This window comes from Aphelocoma coerulescens, chromosome 3 (assembly GCF_041296385.1).
Source record: "Aphelocoma coerulescens isolate FSJ_1873_10779 chromosome 3, UR_Acoe_1.0, whole genome shotgun sequence".
In the NCBI taxonomy this organism is placed as follows: domain Eukaryota; kingdom Metazoa; phylum Chordata; class Aves; order Passeriformes; family Corvidae; genus Aphelocoma; species Aphelocoma coerulescens.
The window spans coordinates 23791143-23811188 of record NC_091016.1 but is presented as its reverse complement, the minus strand read 5'-3'; the positions used below and the strand labels follow the sequence as shown (position 1 = coordinate 23811188).

The window sequence follows — 20046 nt, the reverse complement described above, 5'->3', positions numbered from 1 at the left end:
CTTCCCTCCCTTTGTGTGCAAACTATTTCAAGTTAGGAATGTTTTATTCAAGTGTGTGATTGTTACAGAAACCCAAAATCAAAATACAGTAACACAATGTATATTGAAAAAAGGGTTCTTTTTCTTCACACTTGGCTTCTTCAAAAGCCTGACAGTATCTCAGAAAGAGGACTCTTGGTTACAGTAAACTATAGCCAGAGTAATTGTTTATATTTCCAAAATGTATACCCCATCTAAAAGAGCATTGAATGCCCACACACTGATGTGTATTCACAGCCATAATGATTTCTGAGGTAAGGGTTGTTACACGTAATGGAGTTTTGCTGAGGTTGGAATGAATCACATTTGACTTCAGACCAGCCTCTGCGTTGTTCAGTGTGACCCTACTGATGTGCTGGCAGTAAGCAGAATAATAATCCTGGGTTTTGTTTAAACACCTGTAGAATTCACAAAAGTAGCAGAATGTTAATCAAAGCAGAGGATGATGCCCAAACTTAACATATATTTAAATTGATTGAACATAAGGAATTTTGTCCAGCTGTGTTGCAGAACTGTATTTTAAACATACGCAGTTGTGATATGTTGAATAATAAGACAGAACTTTACTTCACCTCTGATGAAAGCACTTGTGTAGTACATTGCTGTTCATGTAGCTGAACATACAGAGTTACTGGATAGCCCATGGCAGTCTTTTGCAAGAGCAGATAATGATAATATTACTGGTGACAAAGTCTAATTGCTTCTGTATTATAAAGTAAACTAGTACATGATAACTTTTAAAATCTCAAGCAGAATTAGGCAAGGTTGTTAGAGTGAAGTGATATCTTTCATTAGACAGATGTGGTTGGAGAAAATAGATGAGATTTGGATAGATTAGGCTCTAGCAGGGCTTGCTGGAAAGGTTCTTGCCTAAGGTGAGACTTGTGGTAAAACCTGTAGTGCCTCTGCTGTGCTGCTGTAGGAGGGCCCACACCTTACTCATGGTGCAGTAAAACACGTGCCTTCTTTTAGGAGGAGGCTCAGCCTTAGTCACTGGGGTAGGGTACTATTTTAAGCTCTCCTGGAAGGTTTCCTCCTGGATTCCTCCGTTCCCCACTGTTGGTTCTTATCTTTGTCATCTTAACCCAATACTCAAGAAGAAAGTAATTGAAAAATAAAATAAAACATCTTTTAATTGTCTCCAAGCAGCCCCTTTTTTTTTCAGAGAGGAAAAGGCCATTTATTTGTCATCATAAAGTTGTCATATAGATAATTTCTCTTATTTAGTCCCTCAAATATTTGACCAATTTAATTTTAAACTTGGTGCTAGTCTAGAACCTGCAATCACATCAGCTTTATCCTTGCACATCCAATATCTATCTTTCTGAGATTCCTTCTGATTGACTCTAATTTGCTGTCTATTAAACCCCTGCAATTTGCTATAATCTCACAATCTGGCTCCTCCTGCTCCCCTTGTTTTCTCCCTCATTTTGCTTACTAACGTGCTTTTGTGCTGGAGCTTGGCATACTCATTGCCAGCTTCCTTATGCTTCTCACTCTTTCTGGGACCTTTTCCAGTTTTGCTCATTTAATGACATAAGCAAACCCAATACAAAGCTTTATAAAAGCCATGTAGTTGTAGCTCCTGTTTATCCTTCAAGTAATACCCTTCTGTATGAATCCCGAGGAGCATTTTAATGTGGGAACAATCTGAATTTTAAAGCTAAAGGGAGTGAAGAAATTCTTTGCTGTGGGTGGGCTGGGAAGACCTGTTTCTGTGTTGGGGGCTCTTTCAAATATTATCAAAAAGGATTGTTACAACTTGAAATACTCATCAGTTAGACCATGTTTTCCTCATTCTACCTTTCCTTCCCTCCACCCTGGTAAAGTTACTGTGCTTTCTTCTCTCAGATAACAGCAGAGAGTAACCAAAGCTTCATAGTGATTACTTAGAAAGGACATACGATTTTATCATGTTCTCTTAGGGATTTTCTCCATATGCTCAGATACGTGAGGAATTTAATGGGTGAGAGTGCAGAGTTGGAGAAGGAGTGTAGGGTGTACTGCAGGCTGTGTAGCAGCAGTGTAAATTGCTTGTGCTTAAACAGTAAATATCTGACATTCCTTTTGAGAGTGCATGCTTGGCTTCAGTCATATGTAAGTATCTTTCTACTTCTTAGATGTTTGTCTTTACTTCAAATAAGTAGAGACATAGCTGAGAAATTCAGAGAATCTAATGTGTTAAGAGGAGTCTTGTTTTTTGCCATGGAAATTACCTTAGTTGGTGAAATGCTACATTGAGCTCTTACAGAGGGTATGGTTGTTTTCCACAAATGGATTACATGTGTAATGTATTTACTCATATCTCGTTCCAGATAACATTATTGATTCAAGGTAATATAATTCTTTAAACCATTTGGGGTTTTATTTAGTAATATTTTTTCCATCAGTAATCTGATTTTCTTCCTCCTGCCATTATAGTAAGAACAGTCTACGGGTGGTTAAAAAAAGAATAAACCAAAGAATATGTCTTTACTTGTTGGAGGACTAAATTAGTATTTTTTCCTTAAGATCAGACTCCCAAAGGATTAGCAGTTTTAATCATTCAATACAGTGAAGTGGGTACTGAAAATATTAATAATACTGTCCTGAGTAGTTTTTGGCAGGCACACCTATGTATAATAGCTTTTCAAATTTCTTTTTCTTAATTTGATATTAACTGAAGAAGACTGACTGGTTTTTAGACTTCTTTCTTCCAGTGGTAGACATAACATGCACGTGGACAAAGACAATTTATGAAAGCCCTTCACAATGTAACTCGTGCTCCATCTACTGCATAGTCCAGAGAAATCTTATCCTCAAACCTTGTATGAGCAATGAGGGTCGAGCTAATATAGATGCTGGAATTAGTCAGGGAAGACATAATTATCAGAGAATGCATGCCTCCTGCAGTGTTTGTAGTCAGGCTAAGGGAAATCTAATCCCACAGCCTGGGCAAAGTAGACTGATAAAATTGCATTTAAAGGTCCTTTTTAAGAAAGCTATGCTTGCTTAACCAGTGATTGCAGAAGTACAGCACTCATATAAAAGTCAGTGTTTCCTAAATACTACAAGATAACATATTATTACTACTGCTGCTGCTGTTATTATTAGTTTTCTGTGTGACCTTTTGTAAAACTTTATATTTCAGTATTGTGTACAAGCTTTTTCACCATTACTCATTAAATTAATTTCCTAGTGGTGTGTAGTATTACATTTCAATAGAATTATTTTCAAAGTGAGAGATACCAGGCCTTTTGGAGTGGTGTAGAAGAGACAAAGTGGACTTCTCTATCCATTTGTTTGTTTTCATTACCTTCACATAATAATTACTAACCTGAAGAAGCTGAATTAAATACAGCACTTGAGTATTAGATTGGAGTTATGATCAAGTGAAGTATTAATGGTGTGCCAGCCATTTTCCTAATATTGTCTTGATTTAATTGAAGATTAAACTCAATGAATGCAGACAGAGGAAAAGAAAGCAGACCGGGGGACTGTCAAGTTTATTGCCTGTAGAACAGTTATATATTCTGTCATAAGTGTTAAGTGGAGTTAAGTGTACCTCCACATGGATTCCTACCCTTTCTCCAAAACTATGCTTGATTTCAGGTCAGCTGCTGGATCACAGGCAGTAGAAAATGAATAGATTCTTTAACTGTTTGGTGAAAAGAGAGAAATACTTAATGCAATAGTTGTCATCCCCAGAGGTTGGAAGCGTTCTAGTTAGTTTGGTAAATTAAGGAAAAAAATAGAATTCCCAGCAAGCCTGTGATAATTCAGGGATTGCAATGCTGCATAAAGAGGTATGTGATCATCTCTTCTGCCTTGCTGTGGCTTTCCTCATCTTTTAAGAGGCAAGGAGCATTTTAGGACTGTGGGTGGATAAAGGACCCTTGGCACACAGATGGTGGAAGAGAGAACAAAGCATTGCTGGCAGCTCATCCTAAGACTTGGAATAATTCAGTTGTGTCCATTTGAAATCTGCTTAGGGATGACTTTCCTTTAAGGTTTTGGGTACAAAATCCCAGTTTCCAGTAGGGAGGTTGGTAATCCCTGTCACCTGTGACATTGCCCTCAGGTCCCCATGACTTCCTCTGCTTTTATGACTTTCCTTTCCTTGAGACTGAATCAAATTAATTCCTGTTTTAATATAAGACAACATCTGATTTGGTAAGGCACTTCAGTTGGGGATTTCCAGGCATGCTGCCCTAGGATTATTCAAACTGTTTTGATGTCCAGCTCAGGACAGAATTGAGAGTTGCCCCTGCTAATGGTGGGCTGGAGGCTGCTGTTGCTGGTTATTTGATGTATCTCACTATCTAGGTAAAGAAGTTTGAAATGCCCAGTTTTTACAGCGTGCAGGCTGGGCTGCTGTGTAAAGCCTGTAGATGAGGATCTGGGATTCCTCACCAACAGATTGTCAAGGATTCTAGAAAAGGTCATACATCTTTTTTCTTACTGTTGGATTTGCTGCTTATTTTAATGACTGTATTCATTTTGAATACATACTAGATTTGTTCAAACCTCTAATCACAGATTATCTGGCTTGTCTTATTAAGATTTACCTGTATATATGTGTACATTATTTCTTCCACATTTTTCCTAACTTGTTATTTTAATGGTCTGGGTAAATGCAGTATCTGCTGTTTTTAATTTTTTCTTTGCATCCTGTGATTTTTTTTTTTTTCTTCCTTAGCCAGATTATGTTTATGGACTACTAAATTTGTTTTGTTTGTTCTTGTTCTTGGTTTTTACATCTCAGTTACACTCATGTGATTTCTGTCCATGGTTTGAATTCAGCACATCAACATATATCTGCTGTATATGTGTGATTGTCAGTATTCATTATCTACTGTATCACTGTATCTTCCAGTTTAAAACAGCAAAAGAAATGTATTCTTTTTTCTAGCTATATTACATACTTTGCAAAGTCTTTGAGGAATATTGCTGCTGTTTGCTTTTTTCCTTTTATCAAGTTAGCTTCCTAGTTGCTTGTATTTCTGGAGTGCTGCATTACAGTAGTTTGTGATCACGAATAATTGAAGCCCAAAGGTTAAAAACAGGGTGGTTGCACGAGTTTAGGAACAAGGGGCTCTGTGGATATTGTAGTCTGAGCTCTGTGAAAAACACACTCTTTGATCATGAGATAGGAGCTGGTCCAAGGGCCAGACGCTGTTTGGACAGCTTGAAGTTAAGCATAAATCTATGCAAGGCTGGGAATATATTTGCTAAGTTGAAATGTGGTATAGCATTATCCAGATAAAGGTAAATAATTACTACAGCTCAAGTGAGGACATTTTATTTGATCTGTTAATTAACACTTACATGAAAAACAAGGTAGAGAGCACTCAGCAGAAGAGTTTCTTCATTTTGCTGTTTGATTTGTTTGAGTTCACCATGTCCCAACCAGTTGACTTGGATACATTGTCATAATCTTGCTTTGTGTGTAAAACATAGTTGGCCTCCTGAAAGCATAAACTAAGTTTAGTGGTGTCCTTATGACTTTGTCTGCAGCTCCCACCATCAGGTCATGCTCTGCTAGCCTGTTCTCAGGAGACAGAACTCTTGTAACTGAGTGCTGCTTGAGTGCAGGCTTGTTGGTAGAAATGTCTTATGCCAGCTATGGTGCTTCCTCCTCTTAGGAAGGTGTTCTGGTTTTCCTGTGTGAAAATGTTACTCCTCACAGTCAACCTTACGCTTGTAAATGAACCTTAGGCTTATGGAAAAAAAAGTATGTCTGCAGAATGCTGCGTGTGATGAGATTCTGGCTTAAATATGAAAACCACATGTCCTTGACAGATGAGGTCCAGTAGGCCCTCTGCACTTCAGTCTTCTGAGGCAAGACTTGTTACCGACGCCAGAAGTCCTTGGCTGCAGAGCGGTGGACCAGTGCATATTACCAAGCCTTGAACATGGAGAAACTAAACTATGCTCTAGTGCAGGAGGCCATGAAAGTGCTCTTCAGGTCAGGAAGGATTCCCTGCCCCTCACTTGAAGGCTCTGTGGAAGGGCTTGAGATAGGCCTTGTTAATCTGCTGTAAATCCATGCTTTTTATTCCCTTTTCTGGTTAGGCAACAAGTTAATTTTGAAAACTACTTCTAGTTACATTTATTTTGTATGTACTGTATTGTATGAAGGGAATTGTTAAGATGAGTCTCTGTACTCTTTAGATTAGACTTCCAAGATCCCTAAAAAGAGCATGTCAAGAGAATATTGCAAAATCATGCTGAACATTGGGTAACAGCATTTGAAACAGAGCTTGATGTGATCCTCAGACATTGCGGAGTCCTGCATTGTCCAAGACAGTTTCTTTTCTAGGACATTTGTGCATCAATTAGTATGTACTTCTATCAGGTTGGATATTTTAATTGGTCATCTCATCACTTTTTAGAAGCTGGCTTTACTTCGGAAAGTTAATAAGACCTTGAGGTAAAATAGTCTTCAAAATGAGATGGTGATCTGTCTTGGCGAATTCATCATTGGATCCACTGGAGGAATCCAGTAACGGGGATATAAAGACTTTAGAAATACTGTCCAGCTCACTAGAGGAGGAACTTTCTCTTTTGTGTAGCAAAGTGTTAGGGGTGCTTTGCCCATGCATGTCATCCCTAAAGGGGAGCTTGTGAAGATCACATTGTGTGCTCTTCTGAGGGTAAACAATGCAAGCAAGCTATTTACTTGTTTGTGGGATTGTTTTTGTTGGTTTGGGGCTTTTTGTGTTTCAGAGGATTTTTGTTGTTGTGTTGGTTTTGGTTCTTTTCTGAGCCCTCCTGTGTTTTTACCTTGTTGTGGAATAGGAATAAGTATCTCCTAGCTAAAGTTTCACTAGTGGTGTCAATTTGCCTTTGGATTATCAAGAAAAGTAGTGTGATCATTTTTCTTTTCCATGTTGTTCCTGTCTTGATAGCGCAGTTCTGCAAGAGTTTAACGTAGAGCTGATGTGATCCGTCTTCCCAGTGCTGGGTGTTGCTCTTTGTCCTTCTGCCTGCGTTGCTGCTGGGAAGCTGTCTGGGGGTGCCTGTGCTCTGGGAGCTGGAGGTGACCCTGGCAAAGTTGCCAGGGTTTGTCTGGCTTGGCTGCCTGTGCTGTCTGTCTGTCCTGCTGCCCCAGCAGTAGTGGGGTTGTAGGTGTGTGTGGGCATGTGAGCAGTGTTGGATCAGCTTCAGTGGCCACCATGCCAAATGGGGACTCATCCAGAGTTGTTTCAGGTATGCCGTGGGTAAGGAAAAAATGCCCATTTCATAAACTTTGAGAGGAAGAATGAGTTGAGATTCAGAGCCTGGTCCCAATTAGCTGCTGTATCCTTTCCTTCTGTAGGAAAACCTCAGCTGGTCCAGCAGAGGGGTTGTTTGATCCTGAGTGTCAGACATGCTTCGCACTCTAATCTGGTCACTCTTTTGTGAGTAAACCTTGCCTCCTGCTGCTGTATTCCTCATCTGGAGGCAAGCCTCAGGTTTCAGGATTGCAGTCTCTAGACTGTAGAACAGCTCTTTCCCCTCAGTTTTGAAGTTTGTTGTTAAATCATTTTCTACTTCTTGAGCCCTGCAAATGTTTGAGAAGCTCCATGTGCTTGACATGATCCTGAACTGTAAGTTATTTCATGTCTTCCCTCTTCTGCCTTTCATCAGGCCGATTGAAAAATGACCTGGCTGCACCATTTATAAGTGCAATAAAAACACCAGCCAGTTTCCTTTGCCAGAAGTTTCGCTTTCTGGGTGTGTTCCTGTTCTTGTTTGGTTGGTTCAATTAACAACCAACATTTGCATTTAGTTTTCTTTTTGTTTCACAGAGGGTTTTTGAGCAAACTGTGGGTGCTGTGGCATTCAGAATCAGTAGTGCCTTGTAGCTGCCTGTGCCTCCAAGTGCTGGCAGGATGTCCTGGGGGAGATGGGAATACTCAGGGGAACTCTGTGCTGGCAGGTTTGAAGATCTCCTGAAATAAGTCAAAAAAGACTGGCGAGGTTAAACTGTTCACCTCATGAAGAAAGAGCAGTGGCTGGCAAGAAATGTTGAAAGAACTCTCTCTGTGAAGGACTGCGTTTAAATGTGTCCAGGAGGCTGTAAGAATAGTCTTGCTCCTTCCTTCCCCCTCCCATAAGAGCTTTTCTTCAAAAAAAATTTGTGTTTCATGAGTGAGGGACATTTGACATTTTATTTTGACAAGATAGGAAATGTTTTACTCCTTTGCTTGATAGGGCTGATGGTAGTTTCTAGTACTGTACCCAATGACAAAAATGAGTAAACAAGAGGATTTTAGGAAAAACTTTCCTTTTTTTCCCCTCCTGTTGGTTCCACCTGTGGTTTACTGCAGCAGCTTTTAGCTGGTTTGTCTCAGTTTTCATGGGGCTACAGGGAGGCTTCAGAGTTGTCCTAGCAATTAATGGAGATGATATGGGCTGGCTGTCCTGAATTAGCCCTGGAAAATCTTGTTTGTGTGTTTGGGATGAGTCAGGAAGGAAAGTGCCAGGTTGAAATAACTGTGCCAATTCTGAGTGAAATGGAACAAAGGCAGGAAGGTCCTGTTCTGCTGCACCTGCACGCCTGGCCAGACTGAGGGCTTCAGGCCCAGGGGGAGGAGGAAATGTGTTAGCTGAGTTCAGGTTACAAACCTGATTTCATGCTATGGAGGTATTTGTTTTTCTGAAATGCTTTGGCTGTCATCTTGGGGGTGGACCAGCACATTTTTAAGGGGTTTTTTTTATCCATCAAATAAAACAGATCTGTAATTCCACGTGATAATGAACTCCACCCTTCCATATGACATTACTGCATTGTTTAAAAAAAAAAAAAAAGGGAATGAGCATACTATATCATGCACAGGATTAATGCAGGGTGCTGTAACCATATGAAAATTAGAAGCATTCTAAAGATCCTTGTGTATGAACTTCTGAAACTCTTATTAGCTGTGTCTGGTTCTGCACTGGTAGATCATGGGATGTTTTCTTTCCTAGATTGCTTCAAGTATGGAGCTGTAAACATTGCATCTTGTGTAGCTTGAGATGAGAAAAACAATTCTGTCTCAAAGTTGGCAGACTTATTTCTGTATGTCTCACATAGATCCGCATATGTTGAGCACTTAAAAGGCAAACAAACAACAAAAACCCAAACAAAACACGCCCACCAAAATTTCCATGGGGCTTAGATCCCATAGTAATGAGCACAGGATAAGATTTACTCAGTGCTCAGCATAAGTTTACCTATCACCTGTGTTTGTCTGCTTTTGGAGCACTGTTTGTCTATTGGCATTGGGGGATTGTATTTCACGTTGCAGTAGAAATGTTTTACTATCAGCATTGAAGTTCTCTTTTTGAAATACAGAATATCACAACTGGGAAGAAAAGGGAAGAGATGCAAAAATAAAATGAGGAAGTTATTTTGTTTAGTATCTCTCTTGGTGCTGTGTAGTTTGGAGTTTTTTATGAAGTTTTATAAAATGCTTTTCAGAGTTGCAGTGTCAGTTAATGAAATGTTTGTGTATGCTTGACTCAGGCCAGCTTTATTCAAATCATTGTATCTTATAGGTGATAGATTTAACCTATTCTAAAAGATCATGTCTGGCATTTCTACAAATTCTGTAAGTGATCTAAAGAGAAGGATGTATATGCATGTGTTTGATTGTTTTCTTCGTGCACTTTTGGAAAGCATTCATGAGCAGGCACAGGACATGGGTACGTTCTAAATTCTGTCACAGTTTTGATTCTCTTCTGTGTCTGCCATGCACTGACTTTGGCATCTGATTTCAAAAGTGTATCTACTTCTTTCCTCACTCTGTCATTGCGGTTTTGGTTTTTCTGAGTGTAGTCCTGCATGTTATTCTCTCTTTCAGTGGGGAAGGTTGGTTGATTTGCGCTTTGGTGGTTTTTTTTGATAGCAAAATTTCTGTCATGCATTTCCAGTCTCATATGCATTTAATTGCTGTTAAGAAATTATGAAAAAAATCGTGTGTACATACATTCAGCCTTTTAAATTGCCCCTTCCAAAGCACTTCTTCACATGTCTGAGAGATATGTAAAATTAGGTAGTGCTCTATTAATGTTTTGGTTTAGACCAGAGGTGCTTTAGTAATTGTAGTATGATGTGATAGATATGTATGGCAAGAGTAAGCTGTGGTTTTGTGCAGGTGTGAGGCTTACCTGGTAGAGGAGGGAATCCCCTTCTTCAGCCCCTAACTGGGGGATCAGCTACTATAATCATGTGCAGGTGCACTTTGCATCATACCTGTACCACCGGGATGCTCTTGACAAGTGATGCAGAACAAGCCCATCTGAACATCTCTGATGGTTTCTACATTGAGGTTTACCAAGAGCTTTCCAAAAATTGGACTCTTTGCTTTAGTTTGATTGCTACTTCAGCAAAAGTCGTGCTTGAGGTGGCTTGCTAGAAGCTCCTAGGTCCTAAAGGAATAGTTGCAGACAGCAAATTGACAGCAGCTGGGCATCCAGGACAGTATTTCACATCCCTGTCCCCTTCCTTTCCCGGCATTATATTTTAAGAAACATCTAATGTTATGTGTTTATTTCTAGAGACTTTATTTTGTACTGACATAAACTGAGTGTATCAGGAGTCATGTTTATGGTGTACTAGTAAAGTACTGTTTCCCACTACATTATACATATATTAAGAGCAGAGCTGTTGCAGATCAGAACTATTTAGGAGACTGTCTTCTCAACCCTTCGGAATCCCTCTGTCTGGGCTAGCTGTTTTGAAAAATATTTGTATATTTGCAAAATATGACAGCTGTTACAAATGCTCATGTGTGTGGCACATGCTCGGAAATGGTAGGAGTTATGAATATAAAAATTGGCTGCAAGATACTTACATCCAGGGCAGGATATAAAATACTGAGAGAGAAAAGTGTGATGATTTGCCTTTTCTGCAGACTTTGCTTCCATGGGCTGACCCTACCAAGGAATTTGCCTTGTAATAAATCAAGATGGGGAAAATTCAGGACTAAGAGGTTTGTTTAATCAGGTGAGGTGTGTTTGCAGGCAGATTGATGTGTGGAAATTACCCTCTCACGATGAAGGGCTGTAGAGATGTTCAGTGTTGTTTGGTAGAGAAAGGTTGTGTGAACTGGTGACTGAAATGGTTTGCAGGAATTTTTAGGACTATGCTGTAGCAGCAGTTAATATAGGTGATGATGTAAGTTTAATTACAGTGTATAATCCCTGAGAATACTACTCCAGTGACTAGTAAGTGGCTAAAGGATGCTGAATATGTAAAGCAGTGAAACCCACACGTTGTACCTACTTGGTGGGGTTAGTTCTTGTGCACTTTCTTAAAGATGATGTGTCTGGCCATCGGGTCATCTTGCTTTGGCAAAGTTACCTTGGGTAAACAAAGAAAATGATAGCTTTGAGAAGCAACGGGTCAGGTTAACTCTCTTGTGGTCTTACTGCCCTTGGCTTTCTGTAACAACTCTGGGGGAAAGTGTCAGACACAGACCTAGTAGGGAACAATAAGTATTAATCGAGCTCTCTTCTGTTGCAATTTAAAACTGAATGTTAGAAATACTTCTTTGAGATTTCTGAGAAGGTGATGGATTTTGTTTTGCATGAGTTTTCTTATTTTAAAACACTTGACTAGTGTGCAGAATACCTAAATGCTCTAATAAACTTTTCAGCTCTAAACTTCTGTTACTGCTGCACCTTGTTTTTGTTTAAAATTGCATTTTATTTTAAGAAACATCTAATTTTGTTTCTTTCCAGATACTTTATTTTACACTGGCAAAACTGAATTTACTGAGTCTTGTTTATGATGTACTAGTAAGGTAGTGTTTCCTACTACATTTTATTTTTATATGTATATAGTGTCAGGATATCTAGTGAAATAATAGAATCTCTAATTAAAATCCTGTGTGGGAAATGCAGCTTGTTAGCTGGAATTGTTTTTAGATGACAAAGAACTTCAAGGAGACTGTTGGTTTTTACAGCCCCCTTGTTCCCAGTGCCCTGAAAAATTTCTCAGAATTTAGAGATTGTTCTACTGAAATGGATTTTAAATAGCCACACAGTAGCTGATGCATAATGAATGAAGGTATTGTAATAGACCAGAAGAATCTGAAAATTATGTAGCCTGGCCTTCTAGACAGTGTGGATGTTGCATACTTCTGTGAAATTCAGCTTTAGTTTTGTTTGGAAATAATCTTTGAGATACTGTTATTTAACCTTGATTTTAATTTTTTTTCAACTTAATCTTTTGTTTCAATTTCATTGAATGTTGATTTCTAGAAGTTGATAAGTTTCTACTTTTAATTCCTCTTTACTTTCCAACAATAGCAAGTTTATGTGCTGAAAAGAGCCCTATTGCAAGAATAATTTGAATTTCATTCAGTGCTGTTCAAATTCAGAAATTGTATGTATTTATTTATGTGTGGCTCACAAACTAGGAAATTTGACCTTCTTTATGCATGATTTCTGTCATCCTTGGGCATAGCTGGAGAGAATCGTTGGTTGATTCTGAAGATAATCTGTTTCAGAAGGAATAATTAGGAGCCATCCAGAGTGGCTTAGATTTTCTGTCACAAAAAGACCAAAATCCAGAATCATCATGACCATGAACCTTGTTACTTTTTTATTCCTCTTCAGGTTTGGTACTGTTATACTGTCATTTTGATGAAATAATGTTTTCCCTGTTAAATCTGCATTAAAATGATCTGTCTTGTGAAGGCATCTTACTTTTTGCCCATGGCATTGGTTAAGTCTATCCAACTGTTTATCTAAGAGATCCCTTCAGGTGACTGTGGGAGTAGGCTAATCCTGTGAAACATTTGAAATTGGCAAATTAGGATTGCTAATGCTTCTGGTAGGCATTGTATTTTCCTGTAGTGAAGATCGAATTCAGTGAGTAAAGAGGCTCAAAGGCACTTGAAACTTGTTTGTATAGCACAATGCTGTAAGCCTGGATGGGGTTCTAGGTACAGCTGAAACATTGATTGTTAGCACCATACAGATACGGATTTTGCAGGATGTGTTTTTAGGGGAGGCTTTTCTTTGGGCCGTGGTTTATCACATGTGGGACTAGTGTCCAGTGCTGAATTCCTTCAAAGCCTTTTTGCCTGGAGCTGTCTTTCTGATCTTCTCTTTCAAAGTCCACAGAAAACATTTTAATGATGTGCTTCTAAAGAATAAATATTATTACTAGTGTGTTATTTCACAGCTGAATAAATTTTCTGATATACAGAATCTAAACATGCTTGGCTTGCTTGGTTCTCCAGTAATTTGGAAAACAGTTTAGCAGTGGGAGTACAGTAGTATTTTGCAGAAGGATTCATGCAATGAAAAGACAAACAAAATTATATTTAGGGCTGTTCTCCTGGCCATAGTAAATAATTAATAGTGCTGGAGGTGATGTAAGCAGGGTTGTGCTACATTTGGGAAGAACATTCTGGTTGAGGTATACTCCTTGTTTTTTCCGGTTGTGTTGCAGCTGTTTGCTACTTTTCCCAATTCCACTACTGCCACCACTTATGTCCTGAAATAATCTTCCCTGGTTCAGTGGGACTGTCTGTAAGCCTGAGTGTTTACAGGAGGGGATTGACTTCAGTCTCTAACAAACGCACACTGAAGCTGAAGTTACTGCTTTCAATTCTGGTTTGTATGTGCACAGCCCAGCGTTAGGTTGGGTATTGGAAGAAGTAGTAAAAGTCCAGCTACCCTCAGATTCTGCTTTCAGCTTAAGGATCTAGAAACAGGCTCTTCAGTGCTCTCTACAAAGATATCCACTTTTTAATTGAGGCAATCAGTAATGGGGAAATACTCAGGTCTCTGTTGGTGCTTCATGCTTAGCTGGGAGTAAGCATGCCTTTCTGCTACAAAATCTAAAAACTGCTCTGGGAAGACACTCTTTCTACTTCCAGTATTTGCCAGCCTTCAAAATCTGTAACTTAAAAGATTAGAAGCTAAATTTTACCTGTTAAACATTTGTACCCATCTGCCCCTCTTAGAAAGTATTTGAAATACTGAAACACTTAACACTCCTTTGACATTTTTCATTACTTTGGTTTCTCCTTGGAACAATTCCAAGCCCCATCTGTAACTTGCCCCTTATATACTTGGAAGTTAGAGTACAGAAGCACTGCAGATTTCAGTGACTAACATTTAATGTGGGATGATGTGTTGGCATGCATTAAAAATAACTTCCTTTTAGTTCTTCAGACTTTTGAGATTTAAAATATTTTATGCGATCTCATGGAGTTTTAAAGAATAGTTATTTTTAAATAAAGGCGTAGATTGTTTGCTACTTGAATAAGAACTTTAAAAAGATGCAAACGTGTTTGGGGAGCAAAGCTTACTTGAAAAAAAATCTTGGTAATGTCATTTGACTTAAGAAAGTTAAGAAAAAAATAGAGTGAAACCTTGTTTCCAAATATGCCAAGGTACAAGTATGTTTTGTACGGTGTGTTTTTAAAAGACTAACTTTGATTATGATTAGACAAATATGTCTGCAACATAGTGCTATACTGTGTGGCTTGGCAAGTTTAAAAAAGTCTGTAATGGTTTGTAGATTACTGCCTAGGTGTCTAGTTTTGCTTTTGGAGCTAGTAAAATCTTTCTGTAGGCTCTTTTTCGTGACACATGTATCGAACTCTGCCCAAAGGCAGCATTTTCTCCTTAGGTTGCCTTCCAGAGTTACCAGTTACATTGCAAAAGTTAAATAAATGACTCCCCTTTACATCTTTTTATGCTTGTAGTCTATTCTGTTGCAATTGTCTGAAATCCAAATAGCTGAATTCCCAACTATTTCATCTGCCTTGCAGCACACCTCTGTGGATGGATACACTGAACCACACATCCAGCCTATCAAGTCAAGTAGCAGACAAAACATCCCCCGATGTAGGAACTCCATCACATCTACAAATGAAGAGCATCCTCACATTGGAAATTATCGCTTACTGAAAACAATAGGAAAAGGAAATTTTGCCAAAGTGAAACTGGCAAGGCATGTGCTTACTGGAAGAGAGGTAAGCCTTGGAAAAAAACAAAAAGGCTGACAGTCTGATTTATGTTCTCTTTGGCTATCTTTATAATAAGTATTTCTTCTAGAGGCTGTTTCAGGATATAGAAGAAGTTATCTGACATGCCTGAGTTTCCATCTAACCACCCACCCACCCCCTTTTTAAAATATAGCTTCTTGGTGAAAGGGTCAAAATGTTTGTTGCGCATCAAAGGGTATTTTGGGGCTGGAAAGGCGTCTGTTCATCCCCAAGCATTTCTAAAGCTGAAGAGAAACGTATTGATAGATTTCATTGATATTGGTGATCTATTAATAGATAAATCTTGTGTTTGGAGGGCCTGGACAAGATAACAGTGGACAAGATAACAATGTTCAGTCCAAATACAGACAGAAGTTTATAACTGATTCCTTGGTGGCAAAGTTCCAAGCTCCTGCTGGTGAATCCTAATAGGTTAGAGAATTTTGCTTGATGAAATGTATAGAAGTAGACACACATGCATGTTTAAGAGGTGCATCTATGCTCTTGCTCACAGAGGTGCAATATATTTTTGTTCAAACCTTCTTCTGAGTTTAGTAATTCATAGTTGTTTGTTTTTTTCCCAAGGTTGCTGTGAAAATAATAGATAAAACCCAGCTAAATCCTACTAGTCTGCAAAAGGTAAGAATAGACCATAACATCTGGAATTCTGTAAACAGTTGAACTGTGATCCTTTACTTGACAAAAATATTTGATCCCCTTATCTTGCTAAACAACATTTTTGTGTGTGACCTTGGGAGAGCGTGGTCTCCCTGCTATAATGTGCACATCTGTGTGTCTGAGGGCAGTGACTCCATGTGGTTCCTATCTGAGCATGGCTGTTTGGCTCTTTCTTCCTCTTCTAGCTTTTCTCTTTGCCAACAGTAAATTTATTTCCAATTAGGTACAGTTTGTCTACATGCTAAACCAAGATGTAATGCTGTAAAGGATGATATTTTTCTTGGATTTTTTCTTTAATGTAGTAATTGGTTTTTTGTGGACTTAGAGTACCAACTTTTATTGCTTTAATGGGTTTTTCTACATTTGTCTTTATACTCTTTCAACTTTATAAGATATTTGCTGAACTCAAGGGACCTGTGGCAATTACTTTTTGTGCATAGAATTGACAAAATGAGTGAATATAATCAGAACAGTCTTGTTTATGCCTGTAGATAGAAATTCAGCAGTCCTTCACAATGATTTTGATAAGTGTTTTATCAAAACCCTGGGGATTTTTGTTAGGTTTGGATTTTTACTATTTAACTCTGTGTATGTTCTGTTGTGGCTGAAACACAGAAATGTTGTACTGTCCTACTGAAGGACACCCATTATAAAAATTTGGGGTTTTTTTTGTTTAGAAGTACTAGAGTGCTGCTGTCTGTAGCTGTAGAAATGAGTGAAAGAGGCCAGGGCTTATTGCTGTTCTTTTATCTCTGGCTGCTGTTACATTCATTTTATTGTGTCACTTTGGTTATGGGGAGTTATAAACAGCTTTGCTTTAATTTCTTTTTCCTTTTATTTCTTTTATACTTTGATTTATTTGCTTTAATGTCTCCTCTGTAGTACTTGTAAGTGTGGATTCTTCTGGGTTTTTAATCTAACCTGCTGTGCAGTCCATGCAGAAGCTTTGCTGTTAAATCCTATATCCTATATTAAGCAAATCTCTTTGCTAATATTTGAGCTAGAAGGCAGCGTGTGACAGAGCATATTGTGGAAATCCTGTGCTGCTCATGTAGCTTATTTCCCACCTAGCTGAGTGTTGACACTTGAAGAGCTGGGTGAGTTTGTCTCATTGTTGAGCAATGAGAAGCTAAAGTATGTTTCTGGAAAACTAAGAAAAACTCAGTTTTAGGACAATAGTTTTAATGTTAAGTTGTATTTCATACAAAAATACTTGATAATAATTCAATAAACCATTCCAAGTATAAATAAGACTTTCATAGCATACAAATGATGTTGTCACACTGCACAAATAGTACATAAATTACTCATGCAGTAGGACTTTGCTGTTATTATTTGTTTTTTTGAGTGGGAAGCTGGCAATAAGAGAAACAGTATTAGGTACTGTTAGAAGCAGCTGATAGTAGAACTAAGGATAGATGTTTAAATTTAGTGATTTAACCACTGAATTTAGGAATTTAATTCTTCAGTAACTTCTAAATATATTTATTCCATGCATCTTCTGCTCACACTGAAAAATGGGGTAATTTGTTGGTATGATATTTTCATTTGTAAAATATTGATTATGATTTTCAGAAAAAATAATCTTTGTTTTGAAGCTTTATATTTCTTCAGCTGTGACTGAGTGAATGAATATTGATTGCCTGAAAGCTCTTAAGTAAACTTTAGCACAATTTTTGCACAGTCACTGAAGCAACTGTAAAGACAAAGCAAATAAGGGTGAGAGGGGGGTTCATTAGCATACTTAAGATAATTTCTGTTAGTATTTTAATGGGTCACTTGTGAATTGTAAGTAAAATAATAAAATTTTTGTTCTGTTCTATGAAATCAGTCACCTTTTTTTTTCTTTCTGCGCTGAGCTATTACATTGTGTTTGTGATTCTTCATGTACTGTTTAGTATCACTGCAACATGAAGTTTTATAATTTTGTCATCAGGCTTACACTGCACAAAGGGCTGTTCAGTAGTTGGATTTCTTTCCTTGAGAGAGAGGCAGTGTTGGGAATGGGAAGCAATGATAGTAGTATTGTGTTAATAGGAACGGGCACTTATCTAATGAAGGTTTATAGAGGACAGTGGAGTATGTTACTGGCACAAAAATACCACTCCTGAGTGTGAACCCATCTAAATTCTCATGGTTAAGAGGGTGGTCTCTAGAACTTCAAAGCTGATAAATTGTATGCAATTCAGCAAAACTTTTAGACCTTCAATCACTACTGATTATTAATCAAACAAGACAAATTTCTTATCTTGGGCATGGGGTCATTGACAAAACCATTCCCTTTCCATTCACCAATGTTTGAAGATACCAATTGCAAGTCGGTTTTGCTACAGTACTTGCTACTGACCTAATTAAGTGAAATGAGTCATCGTAGCTTCACATGCACCATTCTGTTTTGTAAACAGAAATATTTAAGCACATACTTCAGTTGCTGGAAGTGTTATACCAGCTGGGTCTGTAGTTAGTCATGGGTATAAAAGCTCTTACCTTAGCTGCTCACCAGTGGTTTTCATGCCCTGTAGTATGGACAGGGTACTTCAGACAGTTACTTTAGCTTGTGTCATGGGCTAACATTTGATGGCTTAAGTAAGCTGACCTTGTGAATTTTTAACTTTGCTTTCTTGTCCATGCAATGTGATAGTCTTAACTTACATTATATTTCTTATTCTAGGACCTCTGCTTCTTTAAACAGAAAACCAATATTGAATTAAGGGTCCTGCCTTTTTATTTTGTTTTCAGTTTGTTCAGTGTATGGTTACCACTGTACTCAGTGAGCATCTGTTTAGAACAGAGCTGGCTTTATTGTTGACTTGCTGTCTTGATAGTAACATACGGTACTGACTTAGCTTTTTCCACTGTCACTATTGTTGTTTGTTCCCAAGTGTAAGTATTTGGGTTTTGTCATAACACAAATTTATATCAAAATAACTGGTCTACTTTTTGCATATCTGCTACGTTGAAAGTTTTGCCTTGTACTGGCTTCACCAGGGATGTTTCTGAAATAGCATTCTCTTGCTCTTCTGTGAACTGCTGGTGGAGCAGAAGATGCTTTTTTTTTCATTAATAGGTTTACTTAGGAAATGATGTTTCAGATATGCCCCTTTTAGGTGTCAGCAAGGCTTTTATTTTTCAAACATACTTGGAGCCTCTAACTTTACTTCTGTTCTGCTTTTCTTAACAGAAGGAACTTAAGTAGTAGTAGTAGAAGATTTGGAACAATTTCAATATATTACCTATTGAAAGCTGTGCTTCTTTTGCCCCATCCCTTCTCAGTAACAATTTAGAAAGTAGACAGCTTTCAAGCACATTTTTAAAAGCAAGACAAAGCCTTGGTTAACTGAAGATTTTCAGTTTGATTGTAGTAACTTAAAATAGTAAATCTCAAACATAGGTATCAATCTGACAGCAAGTAGAAATGTTGCTAATGGTGTGGCAGATCCTTGTTTCTGCAGTTTGTGCCTTGAAAAATTAAGCTGGAAACACAGGAAACAGTTTTTCAAGTCTTGTCACTTTTTCCTAACTACAAATTTGAGGAGCTGAGTATGGTGCTGGCTGTCCCTTTCTGTAAGCAAAGCACCTTTCCAACAAGGAGATGCTTGTTCAAGAGCGTTTTTTGAATGGTAGCAATTTTCAAGAATCTAGAGTGATCCTATAAATATGTGGTGGGGTGAGGAGAGAAAAGTCAGGGAGCACTTACACCTTCTGAGAGAGCAGGACAGTGCTGCTCAGGAAAATACAGGTGTGTCTGAATTCTGAAAATGCTATTTTTTGTCAGTAAAATAGATCCTAATCCTGCAACAGGTTGCCTTGTCCTCAGAGAAGAACAAATATCACTGTTCTGCCCAGATTTTTATGAATTTACTGAACTTGGCTTTGTAGGAAATAACTGTGGTCTTCTTGCTTAAATACCTCTATATGCAAAGGAAGAGATGTATCCTGGGCATTATTGAGGGGTGTGGTGGGTATTGTTACAAGGTGTTTATATTTGTAAATACATGGTTATTTACATTGCAAGTGTTAATGACCAGCATGCTTCTGCATGGGGAAAGCATGGTGGGGGAGATTTATCTCAAAGTAGTGCTTAATGGAATGCAGAGTTGCAATGTAAAATAATATCCTTGAATACTGTTGATGTTTTTATCCAGAAATACTTGGGGAACAAAATTTTATGTCACTGTAAAATCAATTTGAATCTTAAACCAATTAGTAAACTTCTAAGTCTTGTGAAAATATTGAATAGAATAATTCGCACCTTGGGGTTGGTTTTTTTTAATTCCTATGTGCTTTACATTAAATATAAAATTGTGAGGGTTGAATTTATTTTCTACAGAAGTCATATTTTAATCCTTCTTATGAAGGTATGTGTTTATTG

The 20046-nt window shown here is 38.1% G+C and overlaps 1 protein-coding gene across 5 annotated transcripts in view; it reads left to right on the top strand.

The window, feature by feature from the left end:
* MARK1 (microtubule affinity regulating kinase 1) overlaps nucleotides 1-20046 on the top strand; it is a 57280-nt gene that overhangs the window by 7832 nt on the left and 29402 nt on the right. For all 5 annotated transcript variants that reach the window (XM_069009492.1, XM_069009493.1, XM_069009490.1 and 2 more), the window contains exons 2-3: nucleotides 14781-14984; nucleotides 15582-15635. In XM_069009492.1, the coding sequence (XP_068865593.1) occupies nucleotides 14781-14984; nucleotides 15582-15635 (258 nt within the window). The remainder of the gene's footprint in view (nucleotides 1-14780; nucleotides 14985-15581; nucleotides 15636-20046) is intronic.